At 46.4% G+C, this 22989-nt stretch overlaps 1 protein-coding gene and 2 pseudogenes across 1 annotated transcript; 1 reads left to right on the plus strand and 2 right to left on the minus strand.

Moving 5' to 3' along the window:
• Positions 1 to 3438: 3438 nt before the first annotated feature.
• Positions 3439 to 7529, plus strand: LOC124693610. The gene is made up of 6 exons (XM_047227089.1): positions 3439 to 3606; positions 4204 to 5088; positions 5458 to 5634; positions 6172 to 6314; positions 6943 to 7053; positions 7161 to 7529. The coding sequence occupies exons 1-6, from the start codon at positions 3439 to 3441 to the stop codon at positions 7207 to 7209; spliced, it is 1533 nt and encodes a 510-aa protein (XP_047083045.1). The 3' UTR covers positions 7210 to 7529.
• A 134-nt stretch (positions 7530 to 7663) lies between these two features.
• On the minus strand, positions 7664 to 7816 carry LOC124693794 (annotated as a pseudogene).
• A 761-nt stretch (positions 7817 to 8577) lies between these two features.
• Positions 8578 to 11572, minus strand: LOC124691111 (annotated as a pseudogene).
• Positions 11573 to 22989: the final 11417 nt, after the last annotated feature.

Below are 22989 nucleotides of genomic sequence, written 5' to 3' on the forward strand. Positions count from 1 at the left end.
GGTCCAGGATGAAGACAAAGAGACAGAGAATATCATGAAGGCTAGGTTAAAAGACTACCAATGGAGGTTCGAGTCTCTGCGCTATTAAGGGACTTGCTTTGTGTTCTGGATTTTGCAGCAACATTATGCAAGTGGGTGCGACAACACATGTGAAGTTCATAGTACTACGTGAAAATCCAAGGTCTGGTCTTAATTGATTGTGCCTGGCCATGACCTTGTTGAAGACATTGTTTTGAGAGCGGAAACTATCTTCAGGTGAAAACCTGAGATCTTTGATCGGGCCACGACGGATCGAGCGATGATGGTTCAAGTGTTTCCTTCTTGAAGACGTCTCTTTTGAAGAGCCTGAAGTTCAAGTGTTATGTTGGTGGTGGTTGTATTGTTGTTGTGAGGGTCGAAATACCGTAGCGGGACTTTTTTACTTTCTTAGTTTTTTTTTTCTTTTTTTTGGCTGTGCATCCGTACCGCCATTATTAATTGATATTAATATATTCCCTTTATCAAAAAAGTACTAATTTAAGAAAATCGGGAAATGCGAAATGGTTAAGCAAACTCTTTCTTTTGATCACGGATGCACTCAAGCCAACTGCTCCTCTGACCGCCGGGTGATGCTACTGCTACTGCTACTAATAGCAAATAAACATAACGAAAACGTAAATTTTTGCAATGATTATCTCTCGTACTTCTACAGTATTTCTTTGTGAACAGGCTGCCTACTGTCGAGAAACCGGCCAGGACCGGTCGGTGTCGCGCAGGATTGATGGCCACAGCCAGACAGAGAGGCCCAGCACCGTTGATGGGTCAAGCGTGCCAACCTACTATATGATACTACATGCAGCTCCCCTGAACTTTAACTAAAGTTTTTTTCTTGATCATTATCAGTTCCAGTTATAAACAGTCAGCCAATGAGATAGATCATGTTTGGTACCCTGTCAATTCGACTGGGAGCAATGTTGTCGCTGTCTTTTTCTGGGAATGATGCTCTTCCCTTTGGATATTATCAAGTGTTTTTATAAGATCGCCTTGGTGCTTATTGGTAGGCAACTGAGAGACATAGACATATTAAAAGAATATAGTTTTCAGTTAGTTGTGCTTACTCCCCGTCCGAAAACGACCTGGAAGTTCCTGTGCCGTGGCGCAGAGAGGCAGCTGTACTTGGATGAAAGCAGCCACTGTGCACCACGTCTGCATAGCTGAATAGACAATTGGGGCTTTTTGCTCCAATACAAGCCCTTCCCCAAAACTCAAACTCGTCGAGGGCTGGACGGCTCGAGAACGCTGGTACAGCCGACGATCGATTGATCGTTGGCTATTGTTGGGATGATCGATCGAGCCGCACCGGTTAATCGGGAAACACGGCACCTATGGCGTCAACTTTTTGTATAGGTGACGTCTGCTTACACACCCTCACAGGTTAGCGGCGAGCAAGGTTTTATTTGTCGTTCTTTACAAAGATAACGGTGGGCACCTGTATTACCGTTTACAAGAAATACTGGTCGAGATTTTTTAAATAAAATTTATTAAATTTATTAAATTATAGTTAATTACATAAATTTCCGTAAATACTGGCCGGTATTTTTTTTATAAAACTGATTACCAGCGGGATTTCGGTAAAAAAGAAAAACCTTGGCTGTGACCGGACGCGTTCGCGCACGAGCACCGTACTTCAACTTGCACTAGGCGCGTCCATCACCTGTCTTTGGCTGTCTGTCCGTGTGACCAACGGGGAAAAGCTAACGAGCTTGGAGACACGTACGTACGGCAAAGTTGCGCCGTTGTGATGTGCCCATGAGACTGAGAGCACATTGTTTGCACGCATTAAACCGTGCGTGACTGACACGTACACCCGTGCTTCGTGTAGTACGGTCAGAGGCCGTTTGCCGCTCCAAAGGGGGACAGTGTATTCGCCATTCCGTGTCGCCACGTACACGGCATGTGGCTTCAGGATCCAATGCCAGACATGTGCGGCACTTCCTCTATGGACCCATGGCTCGACTTGCCCAATTGCACCTTCAAAGTTCAAACTAGCATGCACGAAATCCTGTCTTTTGTGTCTCCTATCTTTTGCCTTGTTTCAAAATAGAAAAAATAGAAAAAAAATCCACAAACACTACAAATATGTGTCTCCTATCTTTTGCCTTGTTTCAAAATGATAATAATAATGTGCCTCCTTCCACGGCAATTTCTATTACTAATCCATTCAGGGTGCTCCTTGATGTGTTTAGTTTTATCCCTTGAGATTCAGATTTTAATAGAGATTGGATTTGTCGCATCTAGAGGAAGATGGTCTATTCATCCCTCCGTTGGTCCGACCGCCACCCACAGAAAGGTCGCCATGGTCAATGTTGCAAATCCTTGCACCTCCTTTCATATGGGTGGAAGATGGTACATGTACCTGGCGCAAACCCTAGTCCTACGCTATCTCCTTTCATGTCCGGTTACAACACTTCATTTTTTCTAACTTCCTCTTCATTTTTTTCAAAGTTCAATGTATGAGCTATGTGCACACATATTCATCATAAGCTCATTGACTCTTGTGGTGAGTATATTCCCGTCTCCCATGGGACTAGTTTCATGGGGTGTTTCTGTTACGCGGATCATCGGCCTTTTTTTTTGCGGATCATCGGCCTTGCATTCGATGGGTTATCATCTAACGTGTTAGGGTCGGTGGAACTTGAGGTGCGTCTTGGGTGGTGGTAGTGGGTGTGTTGTGTCTACGTGTGTGTAGCGCCGGGTGGTTCGGAGCCGGTTGATTTGGTTAGTGATTTTCATGTTTCGCATTTTGGTTTGGTCTTGATCTTCTTTTACCTGACAATACAATAACGAATCAAGCTGCCTTGCAAGGGGTATGTTCCTTCCACCGTTTTTAACGGTCTTAGGTCCGCGCATATTAAGCTGGATGGCTCGTGCATCTTTTCAAACCGTACGAGGTTAGTTAGAATGTGCGGGGTTTGAATTCTGCACTTTGCTCACCGGCTCACATAAAAGTCGAGGTGCAAAAGATGAAGTAAGAAGCAATTTCTACGAGTGACTTTGATGTACGCTTGGTGTACCAGACCAGAGATAATGATTCTCCTTTGTGTTTCTTTTATTCTCGATCAAATGTGATTTGTTTAATTGGTGAATAAAGTCTAACTGATAAAAAAATCATATTGTGTTTTTAAGGTGAAATTCATACTACAGTATTATGTTTGAGTACAGACGGCAGTTAACTACCGATGGCCCATCACCATTCTCCGTATTTTCTGTGGACTAAAAATGCCATTTTTATGTGTTCTTCACTGTAGCGCGAAAGTCAATGGTTTGAGATTCAGATAAATCTCGCATTTTGCGAGCGAAAGCAACATCGATAAAGCCACACAGCCCCCGCATCCACGGCGAGTTCCCTCTCGCCTTCGGACGAATCAAATCCATCCAGAAAAGCGAGCGGCGAGCGCGATGGGCGCCGGGAGCAGCTGCGCCGCCGGCGCGCCGTTGTCGCGGCGCCGGCCGCGGATCGGCCTCGGCGGGTGCTTCGGGGGCGGATCCTCCGCGGGCGGCGGCGCCGGGGGGCTCGCCGCGGCCTCCTCCTCCTCGTCCGCCTCATCCTCCTCGCGCGCTCGCCAGGTAGTCGCTCCTTTGCCTCCTAGGACCGCGCCGGTCGCCTGGCTTGAGATAACGGAGGGTGGACACCGCGATTGGGGTTTAAACTTCGTATGCCTTGTCTCGTGGAGGGGTGGATTTGCTGGTGGTTCCGGCCTGGGCCGTGGGGAATGTGGATGGTGATTTGGTGGCGTAGCCTAGGTTAGGGGGAAACCATGGAGTGCTTCTGGAAAGCGGACATGCTTCTGGAACTTTAATCACCATTTCGTGAACTGTTGCTTGCTCAATCATGGATGAGCACTTGACAAACTTACCGAATATTTATGACCCTTCCTTACAAATCCGTGGCACGCAAGCATGATTAACTGCCTATGAATTTGCTAGCCTACATGGCAATCCCCCATAATGCACCAGCACATGAATGGTAAGTGGAGAGCTCACATACTCCATCATCCCACATTAAAAGGGTCAGGTGTCCTGAGTAACAAGTAACTAAATGTCAACATTCTGAATGTTGAAGTACAAGTGCTTTCATGATTTCAGGGGACAAAGTTACTTTTATGTTCCTTGTGCTTTGTTATCTTTGCTTGTTAACTGATGCCAGGAAGGTGCTTTGTACAGGTAGAAACTCTGCGAGCAGAGCGAGAACTGGCTGGGCTGGATTTCCGTCCTTCTCTGTCTGCCAAGGATCTTCGCCACACCAGCGAGCCTGATCCGAGAGTGCATCCGTCTTCGAGCACCATAAGTCACCATCTCAGGTTCAATCACTTGGACTGTCGTGAGGACAAGGAGGCTGCGCTGGGAGTTAAAAATCCCGAGACAAGTGGCCTGGAGAGTTCATCGGGAAAGGATGCCATGGTTAGGGGCAATGCAGAGGTACCTATGGGGAGAGAGCTTGCAGAGCATGCACCCCGTAATGTTCATGCTGACACAGTTTGCATCACAGATGCTGGTGGCTCTATATCTCAATCTGATTTCCATTCCTCACTGATGTCATCTGAAAGGATCATGTCTGACCTGGAAGATGCACAGATAGCTCTCCACAGGAACCCATCCGCAGCTGTTCTGGCAAGTGAAAGATCAGATATTTCTCTATCCAGCTTAACACCCGTGTTGCCTGCTACTTCAACCGCATTATCCATCATTGGGGAATCAATCCCAGATGCAACTCCTATCAGAGCAGATGCTCCAATGGCCAGCGGATCCATTGGTCAGATTGGTGGAAGTACATTGCATGATGACATGATCAGCATTCTCTCAAATGATGGCCCAGGACACTCTAGAGATTCGAGCAGCAGTGAATCAAGAAGAAATCATAGAATGGTTATATGGGATGCACTTTCGAGACGTGGCTCTAGAGGTTATCTAGATTCAGACACTGATGATCTAGGTAGTAGATGGCTAGACCTTGGTGATGACCTTTTTGGAGATGAGGTTGAGGAGGCACGATACTTTCATCGCAGACGCCATGGTTCAGTCAGAGTAAACCAGTATTCAAGATCTCGGGTAATTGCTATCACAGCTATGCCTACTCTTTGATATGCTGCAGTTCCATATTTAGGATCATGTTCACTATGTGCAGATTAGTAGGTTGTTAATTGTTGATGTAGGCTTGCACTACTATCCGCACAAATACATGTACCTTTGATTATCATAATTTTCTCCCTGTTTGATTTGAGCGTATTCAGAATTATGTCAACTAATGTACTTTATATGTTCCCGTATCCTGTTTCATTTCTGCACTTCTTTTATGTCTTATTATCTATTCTCAGTTCTCCCTCTTGCACTCAGTAGCTCTGCTTTTACGGTCTAAATCATTTGCTACTTGATCTCATGCACATATATCCTGAAGTTAGTGTTATTATTTTGGTACAGATTAGGGAGCATCGCCGTGCTATTTTTGATAGTGGGAATGGACAAAGTACTGCTGCTTGTCCTTTGGGGATTCACCAAATTGGCAGATGCACCTGTGATTCTTTCCTGGTCGCTGAAGAATCTAGTGCTCGAGCAAGTGTATCAAGAATTGTCATGCTAACTGAGGCATTATTTGAGGTTTGCTCTTTCCCTTCATCTTTCTTTAAGTGTGTTCAATTTATTTCTCTCAAGTCTGATTTATTGGATTATGATCGACATCCTAGTTGTATCTGTAGAAGAATTAAGTGAGGCAGCCAAATGTATATACGCAGTACTTTTGACAATGTCATGTGATGCAACTTCCTTAGAGTTCTACTCCGGTTCCTGATTTCGACAAAAAAATCTTGATAATCTCACACAGATTCACATATAAATTAGGAAGCACTAGATTAGATTGGGACTTCAACTATTACTGTTTTAGTGATTGCATAAAGGTCGTGTCAACCTGTTGATTTAGTAATTTAAGAGGCCAGGTCATCTCCAAAAAAAGTAGAATAGCAAGTTTGACAGTTCAGGATATAGAGTGGTGTAAAATCCAATTCTACGTTAATTTTGCACCCATTAACTAAACTAAGACTTGAATTTTTAGAGGACAGCAACTTTGCTGCTCCTTGTTTTTTGTAAGATTTATATCTTCTAGTTACTTAGTATGCTTGTCTGTGCAATTCTTTTCAGGTATTGGATGAAATTCATCGGCAATCCTCATCACTTTCACTTTCCATGGTCTCTGTTCAAGCTCCAGAATCTGTGGTTAATGCATTACCATGTAAGAGCTACAAAAAGCTTGTGACAGCCCAATGCAGTGCTGATTTGGAACAGTGAGTTTCTCGTAATTTTGATCTGTCTAATTTCCCTAAGGAGGCAGTTTTACTTAATCTTTTGTTTGCATATTTCTGGTAGTTGCTTCAAATAAACTGCTCGACTACCAGTTTATCTTTCACCTACAATAATCCATTGAGCAAACATATTAGGAGACAGTGAACAAGAAATCTATATAACTTGAACTGCTATGCATGATCTTTGTTGGCACCTTAGAGATCTAAGCATTTTTGGATAATACTCGTAGCCTTCTAGACATAATGGTGAGAAGTTTATATGCTGCATCTGGAGACCCTTAATGCTGTAAATCGCCTTATGCCAGTTTTACTACTCAGGCCAGGAAAAGGATTGTTGCCCCCACGCTTCACTATTTTGTTATGCCTACTTGCCTAGCACTCAAGAATTGAGAATAATATCGTACCTATCAAATTTATTGTGCGCTCGAGGCACATTTGTGAGACCTAGGATCTATAGCTAAAAAGCCGCCCTTCAGAAATCCTGAAATATAGTTTGCTAATGCAAGTTACTAGGAGTTCTGCTGACTCGTTTTTTCCCAACCGACCTCTTCTGATTCATAGAGGTCTTCAAATGCTGAAATGTTGTCATCTTGCTTCTCTCCTGCTTCAGGTGTCATATCTGCTTAACTGAATATGAGGATGGAGATCAGATAAGGACTCTCCCGTGCAAACACGAGTTTCACCTGCAGTGCGTGGACAAGTGGCTTAAGGAAGTACACAGGTAAAAAAAACACGAACCTCTTGATGCGAAAAAAGGGTCATTTTAGATTGCCGATACCCATGACACTAGCTACATCCTGCTAAAGTTTGGTCGATACAATCATGTAGGGTGTGCCCGTTGTGCCGTGGGGACGTCTGCGAAGGTGGCGCCTCCTGATCTTAGCACCGGCTCACCTCCTGAAGGCGCCTTGTTGGAGACAGTAGCACCAGGCGGCACACCTCCTGCAGTCACTGATGAAGCTGTTTGGTAAGGCATTAGTTAAACCCTGCCATCTCTAGAAGAGCTCTGATTGCCCATGGCCAAAACTTGCGTCTCTACTCAATTGATTCATATCAAGTTCCCAGAATATAACAAAGCCATGTACATATCTTTTGACTTATGTAGCCCTCCTCATGTATGACAGCATGTATATATGTGGTAAATTCTTGGTCTGATTTTTCCCGTGAAATAAATTCCTCAAGTGTGCGATAAATTCATTTCGATGTGTCATGTGAATTACGCCTTCATAACCACAGCAAATTGGTTTTCATAAGGTCATCATAATATTCATACAAGTCCTGGTAGGTTTTAGTTAGAATTTGCAGACTCAAAGCTTGATTTATAGAATTGGCAAGGGCTGCGCGAACGCGTACCCCCTCTACCACAAATTACGTTGTCCACTCTTCCGCTAGGGGAGATGGTAGACCAACGCGCTCGCCAAGTGCAATGTGGGCCATTGACGTGCCTAGCCAGGTTGCATCCACACCGCCGACCGAGCAGGTCGGGCTTTTTGAGGACGTCGGCACGCTAGCTTACTTTGGCGCTGATCGTCAATTCCTCGATCGCATGGTTGCTGTAGCGCCAAGAAGTTGTCTTCACAATTGCAGTTTTTATTATGCAATGCTCTCGGAACTGGCGAACTGCATGGGTCGCTGTCATATGTGTTGTGAGGCATGTATTCTTGCTCCTCAGTTCTTGCGGCAACTATGGTTCTTGTTTTAAATCCGATTCAGATTGCGGGCATCATTACCTATATTTTGGGTGCACTACACCCTATACATAATTGGAACCAGCGAAAGAATTCGTTCTATGATCTCAATAACTACAGAAAGCGCGTAACTATTTCAATCGACAATTGAACGCGCACCCTGATCTGAAGAACTGTAGAAACACAAAACCTTTTTTAAGAATAAATCAATACATAAATACATTGCAGATTATGTTCTATTTCCTGATAGAGAAAACTATTGATATCCAATCATCTGACATGAAAGAGTAACCACCACACACTGAATATGCAGAAGTAACAGATTAAAAGATACAATTGCTTAGGAATTCTGTACAGTGCTGCGGTCCCAGCAAGTTTGGTGTATCTTGGTTGCTATATTAATATAGCGGGGCGAAAGCCTATTTCGAGAGGAATTCTGTACAAAATTTAGAAGGCACAGAACCAGAATGCAGCCATATTCCACTTTGTTCTTCTTTCGCTTGCAATACATTGGGAACCGACACTGAGTTATTTAGGACAGTGCAGCAAGGTATCGGTCATCGAGGATACCTTGCAGACAGCAATATTTATTCCTCCATACTGTACTGTCTGCTTGTTTCTGCGGTAACTCTTTTAATTGGCATGCACTGAGCCCTAGTTTGATCCCTATCGGATCTCCTAGTTGAATTATCAGGCGCCACATGCATGTTCTTAACTCTCAAATTTTCCAGTTTCATCTCCACTTCCCTCATTGTAGGCCTGTCTTCTCCCTTCAACTGAATGCACATCGCTGCTAGTGTAGCTACTTCCTTGGCTTCTCCATCTTCCTCTTCCATGACTTGAGGATCTATTATCTCATCAAGGTTGCCTTCAGCGAGCAGCGAAACAAAATGCGAAACAAGACCAACACCATCACCCCCGGAACGGTAGAGGAATGGTTTTTTTCTAGTTAGGAGTTCTACGAGAAGAACACCAAAGCTGAAAACATCACTCTTGTCTGTTAACCGACCGGTATAGTAGTACATGGGGTCTAAGTAGCCTATTGTTCCCTGCACGGCTGTAGTCACCCCTGTTTGGTCTATTGGGATGTATCTTGAAGCTCCAAAATCCGATACCTTTGCTGTCAAATTATCATCAAGAAGTATGTTGGATGATTTAATATCCCTATGATAAATTGGCATCGAAGCAGCTGAATGAAGATAGGACAGAGCTCTGGCAATTTCAAGCGCAATCCTTATTCGATCATCCCATGCTAGTGATATCGGGCCTTCAACATGTAGATGATGGTCAAGAGTACCATTTGAAATGAACTCATAAACTAGTAACGGGACTTCTGTCTCAAGACAGCATCCGATTAGCTTCACAATATTCCTGTGGTTGATCTGAGAAAGAATTGCAACCTCATTTATGAAGTCATCGATTTCTCTTTGTACGACAATCTTGGATTTCTTGATGGCGACAACTAGTAGGTCTAGAATTCCTTTATACACAACACCATGCCCTCCACCACCAGCCTCTCGAGCTCTGTCAAAATTGTTTGTTGCCTTTTCTAGATCCAACAAGGAAATTATCATCCTTTCACCAAAATCTGTATTCTGTGATATTAGCTGTCGCAACAGCAACCCATGATTTTGCTTGAACAATCTTTTTTTCAGCTTGTTTGCTCTATTTAACTTGATTTTCCGTGTTATAAAAGGGGCAGCAAGTGCCATAAGGAAGATAACTGAGCCACCGCTGACCACTAGACCTATTCTCAAACCTGTAATATACAGTATCATAGGGGAACTGGTGAAGTCATCATTTTGATTTTTGAGCAGTTCAAAAAGAGTAAATTGATGATAATGATTACTGTTACCTGTAAATGTTTTTGTTGTTGTGAAGCTCACGCATCCCTGTATTATCAAGGGATTTCCGTTAGTACCATCAGGACACCGGCAATGGAAAGTTCCAGGCACATTGATGCAGATTCCATAACATGGATATGCTTCCGGGTGTTCACACTCGTCAATGTCTGAGAAAAGCACATAGAAATATGAGAATACCGTCATATGCTTCGATGGGAATCAGATTAATCTGTTAGTCGTAGAACTACAAAATTATTTGGCCAATCCTTAGTAAGATATAACACCATACGTGAAGAAATAAGTATAATGCTTATTCTGGTACCTTCACATCCATTTTGTTTAGAAGCATTGCCCTTGAACCCAAGAGGGCACTGACAATCATATCCTCCGCGTGTGTTTCTGCAATCGCCGTAGCATGGATATATGTCTGGAGAATCACATTCGTTGATATCTGGATGATATCCGGAGAAACTAAATATAAATATGCTGTTGCAGATACATATATTGAATATAGAAGCAACTTAAAAAAAGAAGCAACTTATTGACGTTTAGCTTTAGCCTGGCAGAAGATTATTTTCTCCATAACACACATACTATCATTTTTTTGTCAGAACAAATCAATTGTTTTCATATGGTCATTCCAAAAAAGAGTCTAGGTGCGTGGCTAAAGCTAAGTGCTTTGAGCATTAAGCTGAAAAGGAATTAGTTTGAGCAATGTATTATTACCGTAGCAGCCATGGGAGATGTATGGGTTGCCTTGGTATCCACCGGAACACCGACAGTTATGCCCATGAGGCCCATAATTGTTTATCGGAGAAAATTGAGGCCCATGATTAAAAGGACCATCATAAGGAATACGGGGAATTTTAACAGGGTCAAAAACAGTGGTATAGTTTAGACAAAAGCTGTGTTTACTGCGGCATGAAGGCGAAGATCCATTGGTACGACATACCGAGTTGGTGATCGTCCAGGCTAGCATGGCAGGGACCGTGTGACCGTAGCCGTCATCTGAATACTCCGTGACATTAAAAAAGTAGTCCGATTCCACAATGAACACTCGGACTTGGTCGTATTCAAATAAACGAGTACCGACGGCAACCTCCTGCAACTGGAGTGTGTAGGACGCGCGGCCCTCAAGTATGGTTGCCTGGCAACAGTAGATGCCGGAGCAGATATAGATGTCACCTTGTCCGCTTCTATCCAGGCAGAAAGGAGAGCAAGAGCTGACAAGGGCGTCATTTTCTCCCAGGAGGACGACTTGGACGTTGCACCCGAGTGCTACTAAGTTATTCTGCGCCCCCGCTAGAAAGTATGGCCCGTCGGCAGCGTACCCTGGGCCGCCGGCGAGCCACGACGTGCTGTTTACGACAATATTATCCAGCCTCGCGGTGCTGCCATTGACACGTACCATGCCGTTGGGCATATCGATGGCGAGCACCTGAACGGTGCCGTCGCCGAGGAACAGCTGAGGTGGGCTGTGCGAGTGGTTGCAGGTGAGGTTGAAGCCGCCGTCGTGGTAGCAGCCAGGCTCCACCCCGAAGGGGTACGGGATGCTGATGTTGCCACATAGGGTGGTGCAGCTGCTCCGCCTGACCGCCGGTGCGTTTGCCATGGCGCCCAACGGCCGCAGCAGCAGCAGCAGCAGCGCGGCAACCACGGCAACAGCAGGGAACATTGCAGATGCGAGGGGAAACGGCAAAACACTCATTGCTAATTTGTTACTTGGCTAGCTCCTAAACACGCACCTACAAATAGAAGTATATTACGTGTTTGTTCAATGTACTAGTGCTTAGTAGTTCTACCTGCAATATCTAATTTATGTGGAAACAATCTATCTAGATGGCACATTTTAGTAAGCTTTTGGCCCGCATGCACTGACATGATCCGCAAGATCATGATTTTTCATGAGGGAAGTTACATGGAACTTCACAAAAGCTAAACATTGTATCGAGTTGGCCCTGTAAGAGATCGACTAATGTCGCTACACAGGTATAACATAATCCGTCCTGGCCTCCAAAGAACGCGCTTAGAGTGGTAAACATTCGTCAATCCATTGAAAGGGATGCAATGTTAAGAACCGTACACTACGGGCCAAGCGTGACCGGCAACTATCGGACTCACTACCGGAAAAATCTGTCTCCTTTGCCGTATGCCGGGCACCACGGAGAACGGTAAAGACATATTTTGCCGAGTATGCTGCTGAAAAACACACGGCAATTTTTTTTTGAGAAACACAGTACAAACACAGACGCTCACATACACGCGCATACACTCACCCCTATAAACGCACGCACGCACACCCTATCCCTATGAGCACATCTGGAAGACTAAGCCGGCGGATTGGATCTTGAAATTGACGAAGTCACCACAGGCGCCTCGCTGTCGACGGGTACGCTGAATGAATATTCCACCTTTATGAGACACACAAATGTCAAACCTGGGTTTGAACTCTGCTGGGTTGGGGGTACAACCACCCTCCTAACCACCCAACCTCAAGTTGGTTCTCCACACGGCAAAATTTCGATCCTTAAACAAAAGCACACGGAACATACTAGGCACGACACACAATGAAGAATACACACTGAAAACACATGACAGCTGGGGTTTCTGCTCTCGACTGGCACCGGCGCTGCAGGCGCCTAATCCAGTTGCTACCAGCAAGCGGCGGCGGCAGTAGCTGGACTCGCCGTGTTCTTCCACTCCGCCGGCGTGCCGCCGTCACTCGCCGTGTTCCGGAAGGTCACTCCCAAGGGTTGGCGCCGGAAGCTCACTCCCAACGGTTGGCGCGTCCTGGTGGGCTTTGTCGTGCTCTTCCGCTCCGCCGGCGTGCCGCCGTCACTCGTATTAGGTCTTTGGCCAGTCGGCCTGTCTGGCAAATTAACTAGCTATGGCTCACGGCGGCGCACTTGGACCGTCTGCGGGTTCACGCCATCCGACTTCCTCCGGGCGCTTACGCATGTCTGGTAGGTCTTTGGCCAGTCGGCCTATCTGGCAAATTAACTAGCTATGGCTCACGGCGGCGCACTTGGACCGTCTGCGGGTTCTGCCATCCGACTTCCTCCGGGCGCTTCGCATGTCTGGTTCATCTTCGTGGGCAGATGACTCCAACTCGGCGCACGCACAACACAGATGACTCGCGACCTCCATCGCGCACGCAGACATGCAGATGAGGTGCTCCCGCACGGAGATGGTGCGCGGCGCAGGCGGGCAGCCCCGCAGCGGCTAGCGGCGGCGGTGCATGGTTCCAGCTGGGGTTTCTGCTCTCGACTGGCACCGGCGGTGGAGGCGCCTAATCCAGTTGCTACCAGCAAGCGGCGGCGGTAGTAGCTGGACTCGCCGTGTTCTTCCACTCCGCCGGCGTGCCGCCGTCACTCGCTGTGTTCCGGAAGGTCACTCCCAAGGGTTGGCGCCGGAAGCTCACTCCCAACGGTTGGCGCGTCCTGGTGGGCTTTGTCGTGCTCTTCCGCTCCGCCGGCGTGCCGCCGTCACTCGTATTAGGTCTTTGGCCGGTCGGCTGTCGGCAAATTAACTAGCTATGGCTCACGGCGGCGCACTTGGACCGTCTGCGGGTTCACGCCATCCGACTTCCTCCGGGCGCTTACGCATGTCGGTAGGTCTTTGGCCGATCGGCCCGTCCGGCAAATTAACTAGCTATGGCTCACGGCGGCGCACTTGGACCGTCGCGGGTTCTCGCCATCCGACTTCCTCCCGGCGCTTACGCATGTCCGGTTCATCTTCGTGGGCGGATGACTCCAACTCGGCGCACACACAACACGGATGACTCGCGACCTCCATCGCGCACGCATACATGCGGATGAGGTGCTCCCGCACGGAGATGGTGCGCGGCGCGGGCGGGCAGCCCCGCAGCCGGCTAGCGGCGGCGGTGCATGGTTCCAGCTGGGGTTTCTGCTCTCGACTGGCACCGGCGGTGGAGGCGCCTAATCCAGTTGCTACCAGCAAGCGGCGGCGGTAGTAGCTAGACTCGCCGTGTTCTTCCACTCCGCCGGCGTGCCGCCGTCACTCGCCGTGTTCCGGAAGGTCACTCCCAAGGGTTGGCGCCGGAAGCTCACTCCCAACGGTTGGCGCGTCCTGGTGGGCTTTGTCGTGCTCTTCCGCTCCGCCGGCGTGCCGCCGTCACTCGTATTAGGTCTTTGGCCAGTCGGCCTGTCTGGCAAATTAACTAGCTATGGCTCACGGCGGCGCACTTGGACCGTCTGCGGGTTACTGCCATCCGACTTCCTCCGGGCGCTTACGCATGTGCGGTAGGTCTTTGGCCGGTCGGCCTGTCCGGCAAATTAACTAGCTATGGCTCACGGCGGCGCACTTGGACCGTCTGCGGGTTACGCCATCCGACTTCCTCCGGGCGCTTACGCATGTCTGGTTCATCTTCGTGGGCGAGATGACTCCAACTCGGCGCACGCACAACACAGATGACTCGCGACCTCCATCGCGCACGCAGACATGCGGATGAGGTGCTCCCGCACGGAGATGGTGCGCGGCGCGAGCGGGCAGCCCCGCGGCGGCTAGCGGCGGCGGTGCATGGTTCCGAGCTCGGGGTTTCTGCTCTCGACTGGCACCGGCGGTGGAGGCGCCTAATCCAGTTGCTACCAGCAAGCGGCGGCGGTAGTAGCTGGACTCGCCGTGTTTTCCACTCCGCCGGCGTGCCGCCGTCACTCGCCGTGTTCCGGAAGGTCACTCCCAAGGGTTGGCGCCGGAAGCTCACTCCCAACGGTTGGCGCGTCCTGGTGGGCTTTGTCGTGCTCTTCCGCTCCGCCGGCGTGCCGCCGTCACTCGTATTAGGTCTTTGGCCAGTCGGCCTGTCTGGCAAATTAACTAGCTATGGCTCACGGCGGCGCACTTGGACCGTCTGCGGGTTCTGCCATCCGACTTCCTCCGGGCGCTTCTGCATGTCTGGTAGGTCTTTGGCCAGTCGGCCTGTCTGGCAAATTAACTAGCTATGGCTCACGGCGGCGCACTTGGACCGTCTGCGGGTTCTGCCATCCGACTTCCTCCGGGCGCTTCTGCATGTCTGGTTCATCTTCGTGGGCAGATGACTCCAACTCGGCGCACGCACAACACAGATGACTCGCGACCTCCATCGCGCACGCAGACATGCAGATGAGGTGCTCCCGCACGGAGATGGTGCGCGGCGCGGGCGGGCAGCCGCGCAGCGGCTAGCGGCGGCGGTGCATGGTTCCAGCGGAGGCGCCTAATCCAGTTGCTACCAGCAAGCGTAGTGTCGTGCTAACGTGCTTTCGACACGTGTTGGCGCCGGAAGCTCACGACGCAGATGACTCGCGACCTCCGCTGCGCACGCAGACGGGTAGATGAACCTTATGCCACCCAGTAAACCTTATGCCACCCAGTAAACCACGCCAAAAAGAAAAGGAAGATGATGTGCACGACGACCACCACCAAAAAAATAATCACAAGCAGCGTTCCGAGGAACGCCACTGCTATCAAATTTTGAATTGGCGAGTTAAGAACCTGAGAACCATAATCCGATCGAATGAATATAAGGTTTTACGAGAGGCGATTTCTGCTCTAGAAAATTCCATACATCTCTTTATCAAATATGCATCGAACACTAAGACCTCGAATATAAAATATTGCTCCACAGATCAAGCAAGGTGCTTCGACACTGAACCATCACGCACAAAGCCTTGTCCATGTAACTGCTAGCCGCTCCACCGTAGCATGCATAGTTCCCGTCGATTGGACAAATATTTTCTTTACAAGATTGTGGATCGGACAAATATCTCTGTGCATCGGTGCCAGCACCTATCTCTCGATCTATATATTCCTCCTTGCGATAAGCGCTGAGATCGATCGCGATCACGCACCAACTGGTGGAAGGTGCAGTGGGAGACGAGAGCGACAGTACATGGCAACTGGGCAGCGTGGTGGTGGGGTGTGCTCCCTCGTTGGATTCTATGCGCCCACTCACTCACTCACTCGGATGCATCGGCGACAAAAGACACGCCTTGTTCACCTGAGACGATGACGACGGCGGCGGATATATAGATGCTCTCCGGCCAGGGGGAAGGGTGAAATTTAATCAAAAGTGGCCGGCGTCCATGTCCACGAGGTAGGGGCGAACGGAAACTTCTCTGTTGATTGGAAAGGCCACCAAGGAGCTTTGCGTGGTGCGTCAATGAGTGTTGCTTTCGTGCACATTAAGGAGATTTTGATTGCACTTGGTGGTGGCGCCGCGGGGGACGGTAGCTTGCTTTGCGTTGTTGCCTTGCTACATCAATGGGTCACGTCGGATTGATGAAATGTGGGTTGGCATTATCTATGGCGTGTTTGTTTCATCTTCCATTTTGTAGCCGCGACATAATCAATAAAAAAACTGCAGAAAATTTTGAATAATCATGTAGAGCTTGCTCATATGCCCAAATACATTTTAAAAATTTCAGGCTTTCAAAAATCTAAACAAATATAATTGAAAGGAAAGCATATTTTTGTTGAGGTTTGAAAGTTCTAAATTTTCATGGCCATATAAAATTTTATCCAAAATTTGATTAAAGATTTACAATTGATTTCCCCTTAGACTATGACCATGTTTTGCTCAAATTTGAACATAATAATTATGAAAAAAATTTACGATTTACTGTAATATTTCAGGTTTTTGGAAGGTTGAAATTTTGGCAAAATTTTTATTATGTTAAACAGTCATGCTATTTTCATCTAGTTTTCCCTATTTCATGCTATTGTTTAATATGACTGTTTGGGTTATTTCCATACTAAAGTTTCAATGCCAAAATATGACACATAATATTTAATGAAATCAATATATCACAAGTGCTAAATCAATAGGTTCTAGCTAAGGGGAAAATCATCTCAACCACTTGATGGTTGCGGTACTGGCTGGTCTGTACCTAGTGCAAAACTTCAGTGGCATAGTGTTGGAAGCCAATTTTTCAGAGTGGTAGAGTAAGTTCTCTTCGGTATGTATGAAATTTCCTAATTCAATTTTCCCTGACATCATGATGTCTAGTCTACCACAACAATGGGCACTAATTCAAGAAATATAAAGTTGCGACATTGTTCTCCTACTCATTTGAATACCCCCCCCCCCCCGGGCCCCATCGACACCACCTTAATAACGTATATAATATCAACTCACATGCACGGAAAGACCAGAATGAACATGTGTTTCAGTGTACTCACATCCAAAACTTATCCACGTAAATTTTCATAAAATAATACAAACATTTACTAAATCATGTGAATATGAGAAAAAGAGGATAGTACATTGTAAGTTTCAAGACTTATACGTAACACTATACTTTTCTTATTTTACCCATGTAAAAAAATATTTTATTATTTTCGAAAGTTTACATGTCTAAGTTTCTGGAGATACTAGACGAGCAATTTGCTTCATTATTTTTCAAGAATTACAATTAGATGCTTCGCAAAGTTTAAAAAAATATATTCTCCTGTATCTCGATTCCAAAATTTTGTTCCACTTGTCGACCCGACGAGGATGAAGGTCCAGAAAATTGCAGCTAAACTATGGTAAATATTTTGCTCAATAGAAAGGAAATTTAGAGAAAAGCATGAGCATGACAACCATTGAACCGAGCCGGAGATAGAGCTTAATTTGGGCTGCAGTATTAGTCAAACTGCGTAGTTTTCATGCGCATTAAGGAGATTTTGATTGAACATGGTGGTGGGGGACGGTTGCTTGCTTTGCTACATCAGTTGGTCACGTTGAGTTGATGAAATGTAGACGTGGATCGGGAATATCTTTTGCGTGTTTGTTTCGTGTTCAATTGTATACCATTGCAAATTTTAGTGTAGTGATTTCCGATAGCGATTTTGGTTGGTACCCAAAAGCAATGCAATTGCCCTTTCTCTCTCACATGACTCATCTAGTCAGCATCACAAAATATTTGAGTAACACGAAATGCAATTTTGTTCTCATGTTGTTTCGTGAGAGTTCACTCAATCACTCATTAGCATATTATCATCGAGAACAATTTCTATGAGAAGTGTGGTTTAATGTATGTAAAGTTTTTTTTTTTAACGGAGACCAAAAGCCTCGAACCATTAACAAAAAACTGAGTGAAAACCGTAACATGCTTGTTTATGAGAGAAAAACAACACCTGTTTACGGGAGGAAAAAAAAAGCAAAAACCCGACACGGCATGCAACATGACAAAGCATGACAACCATCCAAAGCATGCTAAACATTTTGGTTCACCACAGGCTAAACTTAGCTGTTGGATATCTGTTGGTGTATCTGTTGGGCTGTCTTTTTGTTCTCTTTTGTGGCCCATCTGGCCCAGCCCAGTCCTGACCTATATAAGGTGCTTCTATCTCTGTAACCCTAAGCTAAGAGAGTTCCTCCCTGCAGCCTCCTTCTACCCCAGGTTAGGCCCTCACCTCTGTCCACATGGTATCAGAGCAAGAGGCAGTGAGGGCAACGACAGGAAGGACTGCCGATCTGGAAGCCTAGTCTGCTGTGGCAGCTAGGAGGAAGAGGAAGAGGAAGAGGAAGGAAGCAGGCTGCTGCGGCAGCTAGGAGGAAGAGGAAGGAAGCAGGCTGCTGCGGCGGCAAGGAGGGGAAGGCAGTGACGAGTAAGAAGACGAAGAGGGCATCCTGCGGGTAAGCCCTTTGGTGTTTCTGAGAGGTTAGTTTGGTGTCAAGCATGGGGGACAACGGGGATTTGGCCAAGGCTGCGGAGAAGGCTGGCGGAACTTATCACTACCAAAGGAGATGGAGGAGGAGGATCTGCTGGAGGGGGAGCAATCGTTCCCCATACCAACATCGGTCAGAAACTTGAGCTGCCGGCGAATGAAATCAAGTTGGAAGGAGTGACCAACTATCTCCGGTGGTCAAGGAGGGCGCTGTTGATTTTGAACTCGAAAGGAGCTGGATGAACGTGTGAGTGGTGAAGGCTGCGAGAACCAACGGACAAGGCCGGTCCGGAATGGAAACGAGTGGAATGCCATAAATTCTCCGATTGTGGCATGGTTGCTTAACTCTTTGGTTCCTAACATTCTTTGCTTCTGTAGAGGCACTCACAAAAGCTTCGGAGGTATGGGACACTCTATCAAATCTATATTCTGGAAAGGGGAACATTATGTTGATTGCTTGAGATTGAGGATAAAGTGCATGACTTGCAACAAGGAAACAAAGCTGTGATGGCATATGTGGCTGAGTTGCGGCATCTTTGGGGAGATTTAGATCATGTTGACCCTCTGGAACTTGCCCATGGGGAATGTGTGAGTCTTCTTGCAAGGCTGGATTGAACGTCGGCGAGTCATGAAGTTCTTGAAAGGCCTTAGTCAAGATTTTGAGGGGAGAAGGGCTGCTTTACTGCATCAAACCACTACCCCTTCTCTCAAAGAAGCCATTGCAGCTATGTCCAGAGAGGAAGTGCGTCTGAATATGACAAAGGGAAGCGATTATGTCCCTCATCCGACCTTCTACACTACCGAGAGACAAGAGATGAGAGACACATGGCAGAGGAAGCTACAGAGGAAGAGGTGATGGCAGAGGTGGTGGACAGCCATATGGACAGCAGTATGCAAGAGGTGGTGGACAGTCATATGGACATCAGTATGGCAGAGGTGGTGGACAGCCATATGGACAACAGTATGGCAGGGGTGGTGGACAGCAGCACACTATATCACCCAAGGCACATATGGCAGCGACTTCGAGCCAACTACCGGTACCTCTCGGGGACAATCAAAGGAAGAAGGACAAAATGAAGCAACCTTTGGGAACTTTGCTCACTTTGTCTACAAAGATGAAGGTAATATTGATCGAGTTTACGTAGCCACTCATAATGCTAATTCGGATTGGATTCTTGATTACGGAGCATCCAAACATGTTACTTGGGAATATTAGTGAGTTTGACTCTTATACTCGGTATCCTCCCACACATAGAGGCACTATCCAAACAGCGGATGGCACGAGCACAATCTATAAAAGGGGAGGGTCGGTGCAATGTACATCCAACATAAAATTGTCATCGGTTCTACATGTTCTGCTTTTCCAGTAAATCTGCTATCTCTAAGTGCCACTGATCGATCAGCGAGGACTACCGTATAATAGTTGATAGATATATGTGTTTAATTCGGGAAAGGGAGAGCGAGCAAGAAGATTGGGACTGCAACCAGGCATAGAGGTCTTTGGCACATAGATCGTGACAAGATGGGGCATGATGCTAGTTCCGTGTTTGCTGCAATTGTTGGAGGAAAGGAGAGTATGGCACTAGTTCATCATTGCCGAATGGGCCACATGGCGTTTGATAAAATGTTTCGAGTTTTTCCTGATGTAATGAATGGAGTGGACAAAACCAAATTATGTTGTGATGCCTGCGAATATGCTAAGCATACGAGAACCTCTTATGTTAGTAGAGGGATCGAAGTGTATCCCCATTTGTGTTAGTGCACTCGATGTATGGACGTGTCCTGTTGTGTCGATAAGTGGCATGAAGTACTTTGTGACTTTTATTGATTGCTATTCCGGAATGACTTGGATTTATCTTATGCGTCACAAAGATGAAGTGTTCACTTGTTTTCGAGTTTTTGTGCCTATGTGAAAAACCAATTCAATGTTCGAGTGCAAGTGATCGAAGTGATAATGGTGCTGAATATATCAACAAACCTTTTCTTGCTTTCTTATCTTCGCAAGGTATACTTGCACCGGACTTCATGTCACGACACTCCTCCCCGGAATGGAGTTGTTGAGCGGAAGAATAGGCACATTCTTGAAGTGGCTCGATCTCTTATGTTTACCATTAATGTTCCCAAATTCTTATGGAGTGAGGCGGTTATGAGCTGCTACGTATTTGATCAACAGAATGCCTTCAAAGATTCTAGGTATGCGGTCTCCTTGCCAACTCCTTCTAAATAACAATGACTTTGTTGTACCACCCAAACTCTTTGGCTGTACATGTTTTGTAAGGGATCACGAGACCATCGTGTTGGCAAGCTAGATCATCGGGCTATCAAATGTATCTTTATTGGCTATTCCTCCGGACGGGAAGGGTTACAAGTGTTGGAGTCCCACCGACAGGAGGACATTTGTAAGCATGGATGTTACGTTTCGCGAGTCAGAACCATTTTATGACGGTGAGAGTGATCTTAGTGGCTTGTTCCAGGGGCTTGACCATCTTGGTGATGCTCAAGAGGGGGAGCAACAGCAATGTGGTGATCAAGAGCAGCAAGATGGTGACCAACATCAACATCAACATCAACAAATTCCTATTGTTGCGGAGATTCCTGCAATTCCTGGTACACCTACACCACCTAGACCTGTACCAACACAAAGATGGGCTGCAGAATCCACTTGTGTACTCTAGAAGACAAGTACAAAGGGAACAAGTAGATGCCTTGGAGGAGCAACAAGACCGAGGGCGGGGAGGAACCCATTGGACACGAAAATCAAGGAAGCACAAGTGTAGATTCTGCTAAGGAGAATCAATCTCAGACTGAGTCCAATAATAGCCTAGACTTGCCAATTGCAATAAGGAAAGGGGTAAGGAAAGTTGGGCCCCCAAAGCGGCTGAGTTATGATGACTATGACGTAGGAAATTATATTTCTTACGAGGCATTGTCACCCTCTTTTCGGGCTTTTGTTGCTTCACTACAAGCTGTATACTGTTCCTAAGGATTGGAAGGCAGCCAGGTTGGACCCAAGATGGTGCAATGCTATGGTGGAAGAATTAGAGGCCTTGAAGAAAAATAAAACATGGGAGTTGACAGATCTCCCTAAAGGAAAGAATACAGTAGGCTGTAAGTGGATCTATTCTGTGAAACAAAATGCAGAAGGAAAAGTGGAGAGATATAAGGCAAGACTTGTGGCAAGAGGATATAGTCAGACTTATGGGATTGACTATGATGAGACGTTTGCACCAGTGGCAAAAATGAGCACTGTCAGAATATTGATCTCTTGTGCGAGCAAATTTCGGATGGCCCTTGCATCAACTTGATGTCAAAAATGCATTTACTGCATGGTGATCTTCAAGAGGAGGTGTATATGGAGATGCCACCAGGATTTGTCGGACCGGAAACTAAAGGGAAGGTATGTAGGCCGAAGAAATCTCTATATGGCCTCAAACAATCTCCACGGGCCTGGTTTGATAGGTTTAGACAAGTGGTGTGTGGCATGGGATATGGTCAATGCAATGGAGACCATACCTTATTTCTGACGTACATTCCGAGAAGAGAATCAGTATCCTTGTCTGTGTATGTTGATGATATTATTATCACGGGAGATGATGATGTTGAAATCGCAAAGCTGAAAGGATGCTTGAGTCAAGCCTTTGAGGTGAAAGATTTGGGAAAACTTAAATACTTCCTTGGAATAGAAGTTGCACGATCGTCAAAAGGGATATCACTATCTCAAAGAAAGTATACATTTGATCTCTTAGATGATATGGGCATGCTTGGGTTGCCGAGTGGCTTCAACCCCTATTGACCAAAATAATAAAATCACGGCGAGTCCGGAGCACCCATAGACAAGGAGAAATATCAAAGACTCGTTGGAAGACTAATATACTTATGCCACACAAGACCGAGATATATCATTTGCAGTGAGTGTAGTGAGTCGCTATATGCATGATCCGAGGGATGGACACTTGGAAGCAGCTCAAAGAATCTTGAGATACTTGAAGGGCACTCCAGGAAAAGGATTGTAGTTTAAAAGTAATGGACACCTAAATGTAGATGGATATTGTGATGCAGATTGGGCTAGTCTGCTTAGATGATCGGAGATCCACCTCGGGGTATTGTGTTTTTGTTGGAGGAAATTTGGTGTCATGGAGAAGTAAGAAACAATGCTGTTGTCTCGAAATCAACGAGTGAAGCAGAGTACGAGCTATGTCACGGGGCACGGGTGAAATGTTGTGGGTACGAAACCTTCTAAGAGAGCTAAAACTTTTAAGGCAAGGAAGCTTGAAAGTGTGGTGTGATAATATGTACGCCATAAACATAGCAAACAACCACTGTCCGAGCATGAGCGAACTAAACATGTGGAGATAGACAAATTCTTTATTAAAGAAAAGATTGATGCAGGGATTATCTCATTGGCTTATGTGAGATCAGGACAACAAGTGGCAGACTGTTTAACAAAAGGACTAGGATCAAAGGAGTGTAATCTTGCCT

The sequence above is a fragment of the Lolium rigidum genome, chromosome 2, assembly GCF_022539505.1.
Source record: "Lolium rigidum isolate FL_2022 chromosome 2, APGP_CSIRO_Lrig_0.1, whole genome shotgun sequence".
Classification (NCBI taxonomy): Eukaryota; Viridiplantae; Streptophyta; class Magnoliopsida; order Poales; family Poaceae; genus Lolium; species Lolium rigidum.